The sequence below is a fragment of the Stegostoma tigrinum genome, chromosome 33 (assembly GCF_030684315.1).
Source record: "Stegostoma tigrinum isolate sSteTig4 chromosome 33, sSteTig4.hap1, whole genome shotgun sequence".
NCBI classification, from domain to species: Eukaryota; Metazoa; Chordata; class Chondrichthyes; order Orectolobiformes; family Stegostomatidae; genus Stegostoma; species Stegostoma tigrinum.
Window position 1 is genome coordinate 30,633,703 of NC_081386.1, and position 20,431 is coordinate 30,654,133.

At 39.4% G+C, this 20,431-nt stretch overlaps 1 protein-coding gene across 3 annotated transcripts in view; it reads right to left on the reverse strand.

Annotated features, from left to right (window-relative positions):
* The window catches only part of iqch (IQ motif containing H), a 161,750-nt gene that overhangs the window by 45,956 nt on the left and 95,363 nt on the right, over window positions 1-20,431 (reverse strand). For all 3 annotated transcript variants that reach the window (XM_048562828.2, XM_048562829.2, XM_059639271.1), the window contains 2 exons: window positions 7,672-7,792; window positions 2,654-2,940 (listed from right to left, as the gene is read on the reverse strand). In XM_048562828.2, the coding sequence (XP_048418785.2) occupies window positions 2,654-2,940; window positions 7,672-7,792 (408 nt within the window). The remainder of the gene's footprint in view (window positions 1-2,653; window positions 2,941-7,671; window positions 7,793-20,431) is intronic.

Below are 20,431 nucleotides of genomic sequence, written 5' to 3' on the forward strand. Positions count from 1 at the left end.
AGAGTACCTTTAATAAGATAAAACATCCTGATATGTTTCACAAGAACAAACTTTGATTCCCTTGCCTAACACAAATCTACCTCCACTTTAAAATTATTAGGTGTTACCACCTCCTTTTGAGGCAGAGGGTTTCAAAGTGGCACAGCAATCCGAACAAAGAAAAATCCCCCCATCTCTATCCTAAAAGTTTAACTCTATTTTAAAACAATGTCCCCTTTCCAAAAAGATGAAACCAAGATCATTCAGGATCTTATACATCTCAACCAAATCATCTCTTGCTCTTCTAAACTCCAGTGAAAACAAATCTTTCCTCAGAACACAAACAGCTCTTTCCAAGTATCAACCTCCACTAAACTGCTTCCAACACATTTATATCCTTCATGAAGTAAGGAAATCAAAAATTCAATTCTTCTCATAATTCCTCTTGTAATAAAAGCTGGTATTCCATTATCCTTGTTAATTAGTTGCTAAACTGCAAACTAAATTTTTGTGACTTGTACACCAGAACACCTCCACATCTTGGAATTATGCACTCATTCTCCACTTAAACAATACTTTGTTTTTTGAAAAATTATTCATGCCAGAATAAACAACTTCATGTTTTCCCACATTATATTCCCATCATCCAGATTTTTGTCTGCTCACTAAACCTATGAACAATAATTTCTTGGTAGTACAGAACAATCAATGTTGATAAAAAGAGACACGAAGTTGAAGTTTTTTTTTGCCATGCACTCATTCATTGTTGTGCACTTATTCATTCAATGGGATGTGGGTGTCACTGGCTGGGCCAGCATGTATTTCCCATCTCTGGTTACCCTGCCAAGGTGATGGTAGCACACAAGAAACACATTTGAACAAGGGAGCATCCTTCTATTCAGCACGAGAAGAGAGTGCTGCGTGGTTGGCCAATCATTGGCCAGAGGTTTAGCAAGAGCAGTTGCCTGCCAAGGTAAATTCTCAGACTAGCCAGGAAGATTCAGGGTACTGCCAGGGGGATGCAGCAGCGATTGACTGTCTCCACGATTTTTATTATTGAATAAGGTCGAAGTTGCGTACTAATTCCTTTTACCTATCAAACTGAGTCACATGTATTTATATATGCAATTTCTAGTACATACAAATGCTTCATAATGCAAGCTCTACTGATGATATTGAATTGGGTTCTGGTGTAACTATTAGCACATAGTTTTAATAAATGAATTTCAATAGCAGAATCACATATAATGGTGTATATAATTTTCTGAGACTTGCGAGCAGGGAAGATTGGAAGATTGACATGTAACTGTTGTTGCTGCATCACCGCATTGATGATGGTCCAAAAAATCAATGCTATTTTCTCATGTTATATGAAATGATATCTCTTTTATCAAGTCTCTTACTTGAGTCCTAGTTCTGATGACTGCAAAATAAAAAGTTTCAACTTTTTGTCTCCTTCTACTTATAATCGGTCTGCATCCTTGATACGTCATCTTCACATTTTACTTTCCTACCTATCTTTGTGTCATCTGCAAATTTGGCCACCGTGCCTTCGACCTCCTCATCCAAATTATTAATATAAATTGTAAAAGTTTGAGCTCACAGCACACACATGGGACCCCACACATGGTATGATGAAAATGAGAAATAAAGAAGGAATCAAAATTGAAGGAAACTATTTTAACTTAAAATTTGCTGCCTCAGCCAATATCTCATTCACACCACAATTTGATCTACTGATCAGTGTGGTTAATGCTTCTGTGTGTGGTCCCCATACCCACCACTGTAAGAGCTCTGCAAACAATTTCATACTATGTAGCAGAACTTTGTATCAGTGAAATTCATATCTAAATATTTCCAGCCAGTGTGTTTTACTGTTACAAATGCATTAACATATTTAAAGCTGATTAAGATTCACCGTCATTTCCCAACAAGTGAAATGACAATCATTAATTGTGCAGTCATAACTGAGAGTATTTAAGACAGAAAACAGTTAACACCATCCCCACATTGAGTTAAAATGTTGTAAAAACAAATAACAACAGGACAGAGAATGATGTGAAATCTTGAATACTCAAGTTTAGGTACTAGCTGTAAACAAGCTTCCTTATGGTTTATGGTATCAACCAAAAACTTGACTTTTCTCTTTGTACCACAAACTAAATGTAACAGCTCTACATTTTAGTTGAGCCTCAAACAGCACCAGATCTGGGAATAACTTTGTGATCAATCTCACTTATCTATTACTCCCTAATTCAAGACAGTAGTATTTCAGGGGCAAAGTAAGTTATTTTCCATCCAGTTAAACTATTCTTCTGGATCCAGAGTCACTATAATTATTATAGACCTGTTAGAATGAACCTTTAAATGAGTATTGAACTAAGTTATCACAGTCAAATATAACTGTAAAGCAGCACTAATAAAACACAACTTAATTAATTAAAATAATGCTTATGATATTAATGTACATCCCACATGGCAAAAGCCAGCCCTTTGAATTTGCAATCAGTTCACTGACCTGAGAAGATGGATTAGCTTATGTGGTGAATTTTACAGTTGATATGTTTGCAACGCTTCACATTATTTTTTATAATCTCCTTTTTTTCAGTCACCAAGGTATCTGGATCTTTATTAGTCAGTCTGATAAATGAACTTCAATTTGCGTCCATCTCACCTGCTGCTCCATTGTAAGTGGATGTATGAAGGTCACCAGGTCAATTGAGAAGAAGCCTATGATTCCTCTGCATTTACAGGCTTCAGCGATCTTTACACACACTGAGTGTAGGTTGCCTGGATTCACAGAACATTGTGGCACGGTGGTGCCCCAACATTCCAGTGGGCTATTGGAATGGATCTGATCCCCACAAGAAACCATTGATACCTCTCCTGTTGGTTCTATGAGCATGTCGATGGTAAGATTGGTAACACTGTCTGAGGGAGGGTACGCTTCCACCACACCACCTAGGGGAAGAGGTGGAAATCAGTCAGTACCTGATGAAGGGGGAATTACTTGAAAACCTGACAATTCAGATTATCCTCTCAACAGATATTAAGTCAAACAGTTATCTCAAGATTGATAAGTAGTTACCATATTCATTCCTTCTCAAGTAAAGACGATTCCACTGAAATAAGACTTTATGATTATAAAGTTGTCTGCTAAAGGTGGTAATATGTGTGCTCTGTCAACTTTTACAAAAGTTCAGAATTATTTATATTAGCACCATTCTGTTTGAGAATTGAAGAGGGCTTCACCATGTTGTAGGCCCAGTGCAGATTAGGTCAGAAGCTTGGTTTAGACGAACTGCATTAGATCTCAGCTTGCCAGAAAACCATCTCTGTCATCTAACCTTGACTACAACTGGATGTTTATTAAAGTCATTCAGTGTCCTTGCATCATCCATGATACTTGTGAAATTAAAAATGATTATTATTATCACAACATATGACAATAGATTTTAAATACTGCTTGCTTTTGCAAATGCTACTTCTGCCCCCTTCTTGATACCAGGCACTTATTCTGAGCTATGCTTCCGTGGGTACTGGGATCCTTCTTTTTAATTCATTCAAATTAGGGGCTTCGCTTGCTGGGCCAGCAGTTGTTGCCCATTCCTAGTTGCCCTTGAGAGGTGGTGAACTACCTTCTTGATATGCTGCAGTCCATTTTGTGTAGGTAGACCCACAGTGTTGTTAGGGAGGAAATTCTAGGATTTGACCCAGCAACGTTGAAGGAACAGTGATATATTTCCAAGTCTACACGGTGAGTGGCTTGGAAGTGAACTTGCAGGTGGTGCTGTTAAATTGTATCTGCTGCCCTTGTCCTTCTAGATGTTAGAGTTTGAGAGTTCGGAAGCTGTTCTCAGCTAGAAAGTCATTACCTACACATCAATTTTAACAGGGTGTGCTTTTTTAACCATGGAAGTAGCAAAGTCTAATCCTGTTCCCATGTGGCACTTGCACATTTTCCAAGCTGGGTTGTCACAGTGATCAGAAATGGCCTTTCTGACTGACTTATTTTCACCAGGAGTAGGCAATGATCCCAAATGACCCATGGTGTATAAGCTGAGAGAGCACACACTAAGGATCAACCCAGTGACCACCAGGCTGGAATAGTTCAGCGCCATACTGAACACCCAATTCTATACTGCGTGTCATTTCTAAGCCAAATGATAAAACACATTTTATGAAGATCACAAGAGGGAAATTTTACTTGATTACTAACTGAGTCTGAATGATATTGTGTACTTAACTTTATATAACACTAGAGAAAACATTTAAATATTACTGTTATTAAAATAACGTATTTTCTTAAATTTTAAGCTGTAATATTGCCATTTTAATAGTTGTTAACAGGCTCTCAGGAGCATTATTCCGAATAGAAATTGTATGGCATTAGAATTGAGTTGCTAACTGAGATCAAATTCTGATGAAATTCAATATCCATCATGAAAAAGATGCAGCAAATCTGCACTGGAGAATAGATTACCAGTTTTTAATGTGGTTTTCATCTCTGCGTGTTATCATTTACAAACAAAATGAAAAGCAGCCAAGCAAACACATCCACAATTCATGTTCCGGTATACTTGCTCCAAGCTGAATTAAAGAGTTTCTAAACATGAAAAATATTGGAGCTGCGAGAACACAATGCAACATACAGAAAACATTTCCAATAATGATGAGCAAACACTTTAGATTTGAATTTTTATGCTCTCTCTCTGGATCTCTTCCTCCAATTTTTCAAAATTGGACATGGCACTGTTTTATTTTGCTAAAATTGTGCCGTCAAGTTTCTTTCTGTCATTTAAACAGAGAATTATGGATACCTGGCAGTGAGATAAAGGCTGTAATTGAATCAAGGGACTCCAGATGGCCTGTGTATAGAATAGTGGATACCTGGGAGTGATTACAAGGCTGTAATGTAATTGAGGGGTTTAAATGGTTTATTTATGTAGCCTTTTCTTTGGCACTGTGCCATCAACAGCACCTGTGTGTTAGTCCCGCCACCAATGTTACCCCATAGTATAAGGACCACAAATTTGCAGCTTTTGGCCCAAATTTGTGGGTTATTCAGAAGACAATCCACCCCTCCTGGCCTCAGTCTTCAAACCTACAAGATGGAAGGATGGAGACCATAGGTTAGTGTGTGTATGCTCACATGAAATTTCATAGTTCACCTGGACATGTAAACACACTGGGTAATATAAATGCATTTCTTACTTATCCCTTCTCTTTCTGAGTTGAGGAGAAACGTTTCTCCTGTAGTGGTGGATTGTAAAAGGGAGTCTTGTAGAAAGATTTAGTTTTCTTCCAAAATAAACTGATTACATGTCTGCAAGTGAGTTTACAAGTTCTCCAAATTGGGAGAGACTGAGCTTATCTATGAGACTTGAACTTTCCCATGATGTTGCAGGCTGGCAGGACGTAATGTAGGGAACACAGCTATCCTAGGAATGAACAGTACAGGAGTGACAGTGGTGAATATTCTGGAACTTTGCTTGATCACTTCTAAGGATTAGGGAGTGTTCTTACAAAACTATTACTCAGGAAATTAATGGCTAGAAATGACTTTTTTGATACAGAAGTTGTGTTCATTCATTAATATCATTAAGAAATTGCATTTGGGCCTTAAAACATTGAGTGGAATCCACAAATATATAGATTATATATGATCAATACTAAAGGATGAGCTGAATGCAACTGCTTTGTTCCACTTTTCCTCTAATGGGAGTTTTACATCTCTGTGGTGAACTAATTTCGAGAAATTCATTGCTTGATAAAATAATATTTTATAAACAGTAAAACAAAGTAACCGTTCTTGTAACATTCAAATACTACAGCAAAGAGGGACAAATCAGACTGAAATGCATTAGTTTCTCAAGATAGATTGGGGTTTATCTAGTGTACAGCTGAAACTGGTCAACCGTCGGAGTTGAAGTAATTGTTCTCAGCCTAGGACGGGTTGTCAGGGCAGGTCTGGATTCAACTGTGATGTCCCTAGGCAGGGATAGCCTCAAAGCTCACCTGATGAGGTGCAGGAGACCACCTGATGCCCATGGAAGCACACCTCAGCAAGAATGATATCTACAGAGCTAGGGGAATGGGAAGGAATTGGCACCAACAAATAGACCATTACCATGGTTGGAGAGAGATTGTAGGAACTGCAGATGCTGGAGAATCTGAGATAACAAGGTGTAGAGCTGGATTAACACAGCAGGCCGAGCAGCATCAGAAGAGCAGGAAGGCTGATGTTTTGGGTCTAGGCTTGAAACGTCAGCCTTCCTACTCCTTTAATGCTGCTTGGCCTGCTGTGTTTAACCAGCTCTACACCTTGTTATCTCACTACCATGATCAGGCTGGTTTTTTAAAAAAAATTCATTCACAGGAAACACTGGCAAAGCCGGAATTCATTGTCCTTGAGAAGGTGTGCTGTCGTATTCACAGAGTCATACAGCATGGTAACAGACCCTTCAGTCCAACTTGTCCGCTCTGAACAGCCAGTCCAATCTGACCTTGTCCTATTTGCCAGCATTTGGCCCATACCTTTCTAAACGCTTCCTATTCATATATTGCTTGCTGAACAATTTAAAAGGGCAGTTAAAAATCAACCACATTGCTGTTGGTCTGGAGTCACATGACACACAGGCCATGAAAGGATGGCAGATTTCCTTCCCTAAATGGACATTAGTGAACCAAGATTTCTTTCCTAAATGATGATCCGACATGGCATGGTCACCATTACTGATACTAGGTTTAATATTCCAGATTTTATTTAATTAATTTTATTTAAATTCCTCAAATGTGTGGTGAGGTCTGCATTCATGTCTTCAGATTATTAGTCTGGACTATTGAATTTACTAGTCCAGTGACATAACCACAATGCTACTTATTAAGATTGCATCGACAAACTCCTTGTGATTTACGACTACTTGTAGAAATCCAAGGCTCTGAATTCACTAATTCCAAGACACAGCCTCCATAGCACAAACAAAGCACTCCTAAAAAGGTTTCTTCAGTGGTGTACTGAGGGAGAAATTCACTGTCGGCAGTACCACTATTTGAGTAAATGGGAAACCATCAGTCCTCTACGACGCATGCTGAAGATTCCATGGCATTATATTGAAGAATGGCAGGGGAATTATGGCCAATATTATCTCTCGACAAACACCATTAAACCAATTATCCAGTCATTATCACAACCTTGATTATGAGAGCAAAAACAGAGAATGCTGGAGAGACTCAGCAGGTCAGGTAGCATTTCAACTCTGTATGATTATTTTTCAGAATGTTAACTTTGTTTCTGTCTCCACAGATGCTGCCAGATCCGCTGAGTGTCTCCAGCAGTTTCTGTATTTATTTCAGATTTCCAGCATTCCTCATATTTCACTTTGAACTGATTGTTGGAGCGTGCTGTGCACAACTGATGACTACAATTTCTAAATTACAATGGTGACTACATTTCAAAGGTAGTTCAATGGCTGGTAAGGTTACATAGTACATACTCTATCTGTGAAAGTTAGAACATTATAGTAGTTCTCCATAATAGTAATTGTAGGTTGAGAAGGAACTATTTGACTCATAATATTCGGACAGATTCTTTGTAGATCTCCAGATGCTAATAATCTTTGAAGAAGTTATGATTGTAACAGACTAACATCACAATAAGTCAATTTGCAGACAGAAGAAAAAATTTCATACCTTGACAGAGGAACATCTCTACGAACTTTTCCCATGTTGGGAATATTTTCTTATTAGCTGGCTGTGCATGCTCTGCCAAAATTCCAGGCAACTCCCTTGATAACTTCAGCTCAGAAGGTTCCTATGCAACACATGAGGCATCAACAGAGATTATACATAAGAAAGTGAACTTTAAAATGCTTCAAAATGGAAATTGGAAAATTAACACCATCATGTCAGCGACATGTAGCAGCAATTTGTTTGCTATTACTAATATTGTTTCTATATCTTCATGTTAAATTTCTCAATTCCCCTGTTTCTTTCTCTTCACTCTTAAGGGACATTACTGGCTACATATATACATACAGAAATTGGAATCTCTCTTATATCATGCACAAATGTCCATGTGTTAGGCTACTTGACATAGGGTATTTGCATATAACCTAACACTGGCTTTACTTCCTACAAGGATCAATGTACGAGGTGTTGTAGCCATTTTCTTCAACCCTGACAGAAGGCTGGTGCATCCATATTTGCTGGTACAGCTATGAATAGTTAAATCAGATACAGACTCTGACATAGTTTGGTCAGTACCACACTAAATGGTTAATTTAGACACTGCATTCTCCAGAAAACAAATACTGGCTTTTAATTATGTCCCGCTGTTAGGATTTTTTTTTGTAATTTATTATTACAGACATGGCCTGCTGTTTTCTGTTGGTTGCACCTGCTGAGTATATGATGTGGTAAAGGAAGTAATTTAACATTCATTCATATAAGGAATTTGAGCTCATCACTTAAGCTAATGCTCAATCTCAGTACGGAGGGAGTGCCGTCATGATGCTATTTAGATGAGATGTTGAATGATCTCACAGTCCCAGTGGTGAGTGTAGATATTAAAGGTTCAATACAACCGTTTGAAGAACAGGGAGTTGCCTCAAGTTCTTGGTCAAGATGTTTCTTTTAACAGTCATCACTAGAAACAGATTCACTGTTTATTACTCCCATTGCTCTTTGTAGGACCTGCTGTGCATAAAGTTTGATAAACCCTGCCCACACCAAATCTTGCTCAACTGTCAATCTCATTTTGCATGAGCTGCATCTGAATTTAAATTCTTCCTTGGCCTTATCCCTCCCCATCTCTATAGCAGCAGATTTGCATTAAGTATAGATGAGAGTGGCTGAAACCAAAAAGATCTGAAAATCTTTGCTGACAAAGAATCATTATCAATATGTCACATGTCAAGATTTGGAGTGAAATGCAAATGCTTTTAGGTCTTTGAGTGGAACTATTAGACTTTAATTCAGTGGAAATATTAACTTTCTCTTTAGAAACCAAAAGAACTGCGGGTGCTGTAAATCAGGAACAAAAACAAATTTGCTGGAAAAGCACAGCAGGTCTGGCAGCATTTGTGAAGGAAAAAGCAAAGTTAACATTTCGGGTCCGGTGACCCTCAGAATGGAGAAACAGATCACTTTCGTTCTGAGGAAGGGTCACCAGACCTGAAACATTAACTGTTTTTGCCTTCACAGATGCTGCTGGACATGCTGAGCTTTTCCAGAAAATTTGTTTTTGTTAACTTTCCCTTTGTTTACCTTCTATTACTGTCATTACCGGACCAATGTATTTTTATAGAATTACCAAAGTGCCCTCTGAATTTAATGCAATCAGTGTATAAAATCAGGATGAAGTCAGGGGGCATGCCAGGGGCAGCACCAGGCATTCATGGAAATGAGGTGTCAACCTGGTGAATAAACCAAACAGAACTACTTGTATCACAATCAGCATAAGTCACCTCCACCAATGAGATGTTTGACCAACACCATTCACGACTACATGTAGCAGAACTGCAGAGCTTAGGTCTTATCCATTGGTTGTGGGATCACTTAGCTCTGTCTATCACTTGCTACTTATGCTGTATGGCGTGCAAGTAGTCCTGTTTTGTACCATCACCAGGTTGAAAGCGCATTTTCAGATATGCCAGGTGCTGCTCCTGCAATCTCCTTTGAGCCACATTTGATGCCCTGGCTTGATGGTAATGGTTGCGTGGGAGATATACTGGGCCATGAGTTTGCAGCTTGTACTAAAGTACAATTCTATTACTGATGATGTCCCACATGAGTGCTCAGTCTTGAATGGCTAGATCGATTCAAATTGTCGTAGACAGATGTATCTGCAGCATACTTTTGTCTTTTGTTAGTTTTCCCATAAATTGTTGCCGACCCAGTCTTGCAACAATGTCTTTTAGGATGTGGGCAAAGTGAGTGGGTAAAATCTTGGCAGATGGAATATAATGTGTGGAAAGGTGAAGCTATGTTAAAAGTTATGCACTTTGGCAGGAAGAACAGAAGAACTGTATATTATTTAAATGGAGAAACACTGACAAAACTGCAGCACTGATGGATTTGGAAGTCCTTGTGCATAAAGCATATAAAGACAGCACAACAAGTTCAGCAGATAATATGGGAAGCAAATGGAATTTGGGCTTTTATTTCAAAGGAAATGGAATATAAAAATGGAAATCTTGCTAAAACCATACAAGAGCTTAGTTAGACAGAACCCAGAAAAGTGTGAACAGTTTTAGGCCCCTTATCTCAAGGATACACTGCAATTGGAGACAGTCCAGAAAAGATTCACCAGGTTGTTCCAGGCACAGAGGGATTTTCTTTCAAAGAGAAATTGAATGGGTTGGACTTGTGCTCACTGAAGTTCATAGTTTCAAAAAGGTTGTTTTCCCCTGTGAGAAAGTCTGGGATCAGAGGGCATCATCTTAGAGTAACAGCTCACCCATTTAAGACAGAGATGAGGTGAGTTTCTTTCTCTCAGACAGTAGTGAATCTGTGGAATTCTTTACTGCAGAGGGCTGAGTATTACCATTACGCATATTCAAGGCTGAAATAGACAGATTTTTAACCATAAGACCATAAGATACAAGAGCAGAATTAGACCCTTTGGCCCATCAAGTCTGCTCCACCATTTGATCATGGCTGATACATTTCTCAACCCCATTCTCTTCCTTTCTCCCCCTAACCGTTGATCCCATTATTTAACAAGAATCTATCTACGTTCTGTCTTAAAACACTCAATGACTTGGTCTCCACATCCCTCTGTGCCAATGAGTTCCATAGATTAACAACCCTCTAGCGGAAGAAATTCCTTCTTATCTGAATTCTAAAGTGTTATCCCTTCACTCTGAGGCTGTGCCCTTGGGTCCTAGTGTCTCCTACTCGTGGAAACATTTTCTCCATGTCATCTCCATCCAGTCTCTCAGGATTCTGTAAGTTTCAATGAAATCCCACCTCATCCTTCTAAACTCCAGTGAGTACAGACCCACAGTCCTCAACTGTTCCTCATACATCAAGCACTTCATCTCTAGGATCATTCTTGTTAACCTCCCAGGCCAGCACATCCTTCCCTAGGTAATGGGACCAAAAATCAGTGAGGTGATCAAGATATTTGAGAAAAGAATATACTGGCATTGGAGGCAGTCCAGAAAAGCTTCACTAAGTTGTTTCAGACACGCTGGGAATTTTCTTTCGAGAAGAAGTTGAGTAGGTTGAGCCTGTGCTCATTGAAATTTATAAGAATGAGAGATGTCAGAAAAGTGGAATTGAAGAATGTCACATCAATCATGATTTTATTGAATGGTGGATCAGACTCTCTGGGCCAAATGGTCTACTTCCGTTCCTATGTCTCATGATCTTGTACTGATTGAATAAAGTTTAGCCAGCTGAACCTTATTGAATATGAGTTTTCTGATTGAGGCTGCTAATCTGGTCCAATCAGGGGGCCCTGGCTGACAGATAAAAAGGGGAATGTCAGAGATACTGCCAGTCTGACAGCTGACTCTGAATGAGACAGTACTAGAGTTAAGGAATGTTTATGTGCATATAAAGGGTGACTTGGTGACAGGATAAGCATTTCTTACATCATGCCTTTATTTTGGAAGCTTGATTTGTTTGACCCAGTTGTCAAGGACTGGGCCCAGTATATATTAAAAGAATGCATTACTTTCTTCTGGGCAAACGACATTGTGGCAGATGGAAAGCAACAAGTAATCTTCCTGACAACCTGTGGAACCACAGCTTTTTCTGTTATTAGGAGTTTAATTTTCCAAGGCACATTTACTAAACCTTTCAAGAATTGACAGACATAGTTAAAGCATATTACAACTCCAAGCCTCCTCTAATTTTGAGATTCTATCATTTTTACTCTGCAGTTTGAGAACCAGGGGAATTTATGTTGGGATTTTTGACGAGATTAAGATAACCAGCAGAAACCTGTAACTTTGGTTTACCCCTTAATGAGATGCTGAGAGCCCATTTGAAACGTGAGAATAATTATGGGACTGTGTGTGTAGGATGGGCTAAAACTGTTGATTATTCAACAGCTATATGATCTTGAATGAGTCCTATAAACATTCCCGTATGTGCTGCAAACAGCACAATTAAAAACATGTTTTCTGTGCTGACAAGCTGTTTTGTACCTGCTCTCTCCACGCTGGTTGTTTGTCACACTGTACAAGAGTGTTTCGTTCCAAGAATTGGACTTCACCTTGGACCGGGATCGTGAACGGTGCCATGAATGAACAGAAATTTATATTGGCGCAGTCATATATCTCAATTGACTACATTACTAAGACCTTTATATGCCGTTACATGAAAGAAAGCTCAGTTCAAATGGGGTGATGAGACAAAAAAAAATTTATGGCTGCTAAAGAGGCCTTAGCAATAGTACTTCCCTGGTTCCTTGGATAGCTGGCTTACCCCTTGAATTACAAGTATCAGTAGTACAAGATATGGCAATGTGGAGCTTATGGCAGAGAAAAAAGGAGAAAGCAATACCTTTGGGCTTCTGGTCCAGAAAACTGACCAAGGCAGCTACATGATACACACCATCTTAAAAGCAACTTCTGGCCTGCTACTGAAGGGCAGGCTGGTGAGGACAAAATGCTCCTCAGACCTGAGTTACCAATTCCGATGTGGGTGTTACCTGACGTTGTGACCCACAAGGTTGGTAAAGCCTAACAAAGTTCCATTGCAAGATGGAAATGGTAAATACCTGATAGAGCCAAGAAGGGATTGCCAAACCCAATGAAAAATAGCTGAATACCCACCAGGTGAACAAACTCCAAGTCATGACCAGACCATGCCTGTATCTCCCATTCAATGGGGTGTCCCGTTTGAACAACAGCCTGAAGATACTCGTCTCTGCGCTTGGTTCAACGCTAGATCAGCCACCCGGAAGAATGGCCATAGGCAGTGGTGAGTGGCTGCATTTAATCCCTCCACATGGACGATTATCAACAGTGAAGGAGATGGGAGTTCAAGCCAATATGTTGAATTGGCAGCTGTGGTCTTAGTGCTGGAGGAAGAAGGTCAGTGTCTGCACATTTAAACTGATTCAAGGGTGGTGGCCAATGGAATGGCTGTATGGATGCTGACCTGGCAGTCATATGACTGGAAGATTGCTCGAAAGCCCCTGTGCGGAACAGAACTATGGAAACAACTATGGGCATGGTCACAGCGCATGAAAATCACTGTGTCCCATGCTGATGCCCATATGAGGGATGGTTTGGAATCCACTGATCACAACAATACTATGGGTGGAATAGTAAAAGCCAGAAAGGTTGAAGATGCATCCAAAGAGTATCACACTGGAAAATGGAAAACAAACCCACCGACTGGTGAAAGAAGTTATTGGCAGGTGTGAAATATGTCAAAGGTAAAATACATATTACTGCCAGAAAAGGCAATAGCACAAATCAAGCAAAGAGATAAACCTGCTCAAATCTGGCGTAATGACTTCTGTTGGCCCCTTACTGTTACAACAACACTATCAATATCTATTAATCATTGTGGATGCTTCCTCTGGGCTAATGTTAGCATTCCAGGCAACCAAAGTGAATCACAGTAACACTATTAAGGGACTAGAACAGTTGATATCCTACTATCCTCAACTGTCAGAAATACAATCAGGTCATGACTCACATTTAACAGGTCAAAAGGTGCAGCAACAGGCTGCAGACAATAGGATACATTGGACATTCTTTACTACCCTCAAGCAACTGGTCTTGTAGAACAAATGAATGGGCTATTAAAGCAACAAATTAAATAATTTATCTAATCAAATGCCACAGGAGTGGCCCAAAGTGCTGCCACAGCATTGTATAATCTGAACAATCAGTGTCTAAGAGGAGTGACACCCATGAGCACGATGTTTAAAGAAGGTGGCTAGTTCCATTCTCCCAATAAACGTACGTCAGATGACCTTTGTACAGGGGGCAAAGTGTGGGTACACCACCCACAATTCCTGCCTAAGCTTGGTGAGATATTTGCCCATGGACAAGGTGATACCTATTGGATATTGATAAGGTGCCAGGGAGCACCAAAGTGTATAGATGGAGGGAAATTAATGAGTTGTCAAAGATTGTAAACCGGTAAGATACAACTTCTTCACAGAAACATGCAAATTTATTATGAATGGAGGCTGCTGTGGATGATTCATCAGTTGGCAACTGCTATACCTAATCTCACCAAAAAGGCCACTGTGCATTAATTTGATGATACACCCTGTTGGTATATTATTCGTATTTATGACAGTTATTTTCATTGTAGTTTTAATTTTCTGATGTAGGTTACATAATCTTACTATACATTCTTGTGTGGCTGTCACTGATTTGTGCCTGCATTTGCAGTTGTAACATGAGCTGTCATATATCGTCGGGGTGGATTGTACAGGATGGGCTGAAGGGCAAAAATTGTTGATGATATTCGACAGCTGCGTGACATTGAATGAGTCCTGTGAACTTTCTCATACGTGCTGCAGGCAACACAATTAAAAACTTATTTTCTGCATTAGCAAGCGGTTTTGTCTCCTGTATCCGCTTTTTCTGTGCTAGTTGTTTGTTACACTGTATAAGACAAAGCGAGTTTCATTCCAAGAACTGGACTTTACCTTGGACCAGGATCGCAAACAGTGCCAGGAACAAACCTAAGCCTCCAGAGCAGCTGTCAGTCGAGGAGTCCCCGACAGGCAAAAGGGCATGACACTTATTGTTTGTTTTTCCTTTCTTTTCCATTGTAAAAATCTCATTATTACTTGATAAACAACCACATTTAAGCAAATTGCTGTTGTTGAGTCTTCACTTAAATATATTTAACCAAATCCAAAAGAACTGCTTGGATTCAGTCTGTGATCCAAGACACTACTAGCAAAAGCCCAGTTGGCTTTATCATTGGGAACTGCAGCAGGTTCAGCATATGATTTGTAGAGTATTCCAAAGGAAATGGATACCCTTCCCAATATGACTGAGCTTGGGGAACATCACTTCTGTGCAGGCAACTGCATAGTCTCACTCCGGTCATATCTCAGAGGGCCCATCAAAACAAAGCCAAGCTTCAGCCAAACAGTTAAATTTTTTTTTCAGGATTCTGGTTGGCTACCCATTATATTGCTGCCTGTATGCAGACTTGACACAGCTAAAAAGGTCGACTAGATCTAAACTCGTAGGGTGGTATCCAGGAGAGCTCATACCCCAGAAAGACCATTGACATCTGATTTGGAACAATTAAGTTGCTTAGTGACATCAAAATCAGAACCAAACAAAATAAGTTGCTGATTAAATGGTCTTCCGGTTTTAATGGAGTTTGATACCAGCACAGCCACATTGGAGATCCCAGAACAAGTTTTTAACAAAATTTGCTCTGGGCCCCAGCCTTAAATTTGCACAAGACCTTGGATAGGTTGAGAACCTGTACAGGGGAACCTTTACAGATTAAGGGTATAAGTTTGGTTCCAATCGCTTATGAAAAGCAGATGGTTCAGTTACCACTGATTATAGTAAAAGGCTCAGGCCCAAGCTTCTTGGGACAAAATTGGTTATGAGAGATTCACCTAGATTGGCTCAATGTTTTTCGATTAGAAAATGACTGCCTGAATGAAGTCTTAATTAAATACCTGGAAGCCTTCCAAGGAGGTCCAGGGAGTATCAGATGAGCCAGGGACACCTATCATGTTGACCAGGAAGCAATTCCATAATTCTGCACGGCCCCTGCCAGTACCATTTTCCTTACAGGCAAAAGTAGAGGTGGAAATCAGAATGCTGGAAAGTGAAGGAATCATCAAACTAGTTCAATTTGTGAAATGGGCAGCACTGGTCATACTAATTATGAAGCCTGATGGGTCAGTTCACCTTTGTATGGATTTTAAACAAATGATGAACTGCTTTTTGCAGCTGGATAAATACCCAATCCCTCGCACAGAGGATTTATATGCAAAGCTAACAGGGGGGCTGTCCTTCACAAATCTGGACATGAGCTGCACCCACTTGCAATTGCATTTAGATTTGGACTGCCAGAAATATGCTGAAATTAATACCCATTAGGGCTTATACGAGACTACCATTTGGGTTATCATCAGCCTGTGCAATTTTTCCTTAATTGGGCCTGTTAGTCTGATCCAACCAGGGAGCCTCAGTTGACAGGTGAAAGGGGGAGTGTCAAAGGTACTGGCACTCTTAGAGCTGACATGGAGTGAGACAGTACTAGCGTCAAGGACTGTTTATGTGTAAATTAAGGCTGACTTGGTGATGGAATAACAGCCTATGTGGAGTTATTTCAGTCTGAAAGTTCTGCCTAACAGCCCAGCCAATGGAAAATAAGGAAAATACAATTGTAAATAAAGAATTTTTTTTTTTACAAATTAGTTTATGTGGGCTGTAGGACCCTAATCTTGAATCTCTGAAATGTTAGTTGGTATTTTTAAAATAAGAATCACACTCTATTCTTCTTTCTCTTCAGGTTGTTATTATCCGAGTTGTGTCTTTCGACGATTTTTGAAAATTCATACCAATCCAGGAAGGAAATGACCAGCCTTTGATTTTCCTCCCTTCTTCCTCTTTAGTGTTTTCCTTTGTGGAAAACTAACTACACAGTGAGTTGTTTGATGGATGTTAATCCAACGACTTTATGGTATGGCTGTTCAATGGCCCAAGCTACTATTCTGCTTTGGAACCTAAATGAGCTTTTATTTAAAAACAGCCATCATCCTAAAGATCCTGCAAAAGTTTGTGCTTGTGCAAATTTACCGGTTTGTAGTAATTCCAACTCATTAAATAGGATTTAAAAATGAATGCCATATTTCAAAGCAATATCTATATTTAAATTTATTTAAACAAAACTAACCCCCATCCTGTGTGTGAACTAGTTATATTTTAAATTTATTTTGAAATTGTTCATGCAGAAAGCTTGAGCAGTTCACTAACACTGTCCTCATACTGCATCCAGGTGAGGAATATTGAGACTCCCGTCCCACAGTCCACCATATGATAGAGGCTGAGCCTGCAGATCGGCAGGCATGTTCATGCTGAAGTGCCTGTCAGTTGTGCAGTTCAAAAATGGTGTCTCTGACAACAATATTGTAGGTGTTGAAGAATTTTCTCCCCAGCAATTGTTTATAATGTTAGAAAGTAAATTAAGGTATTGTTGAGAGCAATTTAGTATGCACACTTTAAGCATTAATACAAGAATAGTAATGATTGTAATTTCTATCCTGTAGTTTTAAATTGCCATTTTAAGTTATCAGCATCTGAAATTGTCATGCTGCACCAGTATTGATCCAGTTTAGTAGAAATTAAATGAGTCTTTTCGTGCTCTCTTTCTTTTAAATTCTTAGAGATTAAAAAAAAACATAAATGACAGGTTTCCTTTTGTGGATTTCAGCTCAAATTGAAATCCATTTTCTTCAATATTATTCCCTCTTTCGACTAAGCGACTGACCCAAGTATTCTGGGCAATGATGGAATTTGCATTCACTGGACTGTTAACCTAAACGTCCAGATTATTAGTGCTGTAACATAACCAAACTAACCCTCATGAAACCACTTACGTTGGGTGTGGATGTTTGGGTGGGGTGGTGTACTTTTAGTCTTTTGAGTTTATTACACTATTCAGTTAGATCTTGGCTGATCTGTACCTTAATGCTGCCTATCCATTTTGGTTTTATAATGTTTAATACCAATGCCAAACAAAAATTTACAAATTTCAGCATTGAAATTTTCAATTGACCCCAGCATCAAAGGATATTTGGCAAGACAGCTGCCGATTTTCACTCCCTTTGTGTCAAGAAATGCTTTCTGACATCAACACTGAATGGGATCAGCTCTAACTTTAACTCATTTTGTCCTCCCCTGCCGGAGGAAATGGTTTCTCTCTATCTACCCAATCAACTCCTATAATTATCTCAAACAGCTGAAGTGAATCATACACTAACCATCTGTACTCAAAGGAATTCAAGCCTAATCTATGTAACCTGTCTTCATAACTTAATTGATCTGACACCGATCTAAAATAGGTCAGAGATACAATTCACTTAATGTTATGTTACTCTGTTCTCCCATTTTGTATTGCTAGAAATGAATAAAGTCCCAATGTCCACATCGTCCACGGGATCACTTATTTGCACAGTACTTACTATGTACCTAAATGCTCACAGTGATACCAATGTTGAATCATTTGCAGTTTTTCGGGAGAAAGTGTCTTCACTGTGCATGCACAGTCAGCCATTTCTGCATTCACAAAGAACACTGACAGTGACATTCTCCAGGAATGCATCCACCAACCCCATTCCCTAATGGTAGGACTTTACTGTATATTTTAAATACTACCATGCATAGCCCTACTTGTGAACAGGAGAAGGTACAATGTCAACAGAAAGCAATTTGGACAAATTCATTTGGCTTGGAATCAAGCACTGCTCCAGATCACAAGATTTTCTGCCTTTTCTCACCTCATCTTCCAGGAATCATTGAATGTTTGCAATGCACAAGGAGGCCAATTCGGCTGTCATATCTGCACTGGCCCTCTGAAGCGCCCTTTCCCATCCTATCCCCATATTTACCACGGTTAATCGATCTTGCCTGCATATCCCTATACACTACAAACAATTTAGCATGGCCAAACCACCTAACCTTTATATCTTTGCACTGTAAGAGGAAACGAGAGCACCCAATGGAAACCCACGCAGACATGTGGAGAAAATGCAAACTCCACACAGTCACCAAAGGCTGGAATCAAACCTATGTCCCTGGTGCTGTGAGGCAGCAGTGCTAACCACAGAGCCACTGTGCCACCCTTGAGAATGCTCAGTCATTTTAGAAATGTGGCTCCTTGTAATTATCATACACACCAACATGAATCTGCGGGAGATCAGCTATTCTGTTACATAATTACAAGTCCTTCTTTTTAGCACCTCTGGCCTTTTGTACTTTAGTTCTTGGCTGATTTGCACCTTCACTCCATTTACCCACTTCTCCATAGCCTCGATAGCCTTATCTAGTAAATTCTATTAATCTTGGTTTTGAAAATTTCAATAGTTCTTCCACAATCTTTTGAATTTGAGTTCAATATTGCCATGGCAATGTTTGGACAACATTCTTGAGTATGTTCCTAAATGGCCTAGTTCTCATGGTAAGTTTATGAGGGGCGGCATGGACTTGTTGGGCTGAATGGCATGTTTCCAGGAATTCTGTGCTCTGTGCTTCTATTTGGTGAGCTTGTCATTTAAAGATATGAATTGATGTCTTCTCAACCTACTAAATTTAAGGGAGTACAAGCTTCCTTTATTCATCCTATCCATTTATTCAGGTGATACACAGCAACCCTTCCAAGACCAATATACATTTGGTCTGTGGCATAGTGCCCAAAATTGATCACAATACAATGGATTGTGTCTGACCTGGACACTGTACAGCTTGCAACCTTTGAAAGAGAACAGGGGAATGCAACTGTGGCATTGAAATGGTTAAAGCAGAACTTTAATGATCAAAATTGCTACCGTCTCGGCAATTTTCATCTTTGGATTAGCAAGTATTTGTGCCTCACTCCAAAGCCTCAGCATAGACCCCAGGATAATACATTAGACAACAACTGTAGTGATTTTTCAGTATTAGATGAAGAAGATATTACAATGAAGCCCTGTCTGTCTACTCCAGTGACTCAGGTGCACTATAGGGGAAGCAAGGATCTTCAGCCAACATTCCACTCATTCCAATCTCAAGGCCATTCACCGCATGTGGGGTATGTCCGCTGCAGGATCATTGTCATATTTACATAAAACACAGTCATTGCTCTTCTTAAAATAAAAGTCCGAGACTAAATAAATATGTGCTCCTGAGTGAGTTTAAAGCAGGTCATCTAAACGTAATATTGTTTAATAGTGATGTAATATGGTCCTTGAATTTCACCCCACTAATTAGTTTGCCTTTTAAGAATAATTCGATTAAGATGTACTTCATTGTCTTCAATGCAAGAAGAATATTTTTTAAACAAGAAAAGCTCAACTATCAATATTTGCAATATGAGGTACAAAAAGTATTGCACAACCCCCCATAAGAGGGATTTCTTTATGTTAGCATATTACTATCCAAATGCTTCATTTTTTTTTGCCCTTCACTGTTAATGGAAAATGTTTTGTAAAATATTTGTTGCATCTATTGAACCCATCTGAGACAATTTCCTCTTATATCTAATGACCCATCACGCTTATGTGAAATGCAATTCGATGTGGCTTCAGCATGCATTAAGTGGAATTGAGAGCTGCATACAGACTTTGTGTCCACATGGTATTATCTGTTCACTCTTCCTTGAGAGGCTGCATCGCTCATTATCCAGACTTCAACCCCAATTCCACAAAAAGGCTTAGGTCTGTTTAAAACTGAAGAGCCTTTTTTTATAACATAATAGGGGCACATATGTTATGCTGGAACACATAAGCAGAAAA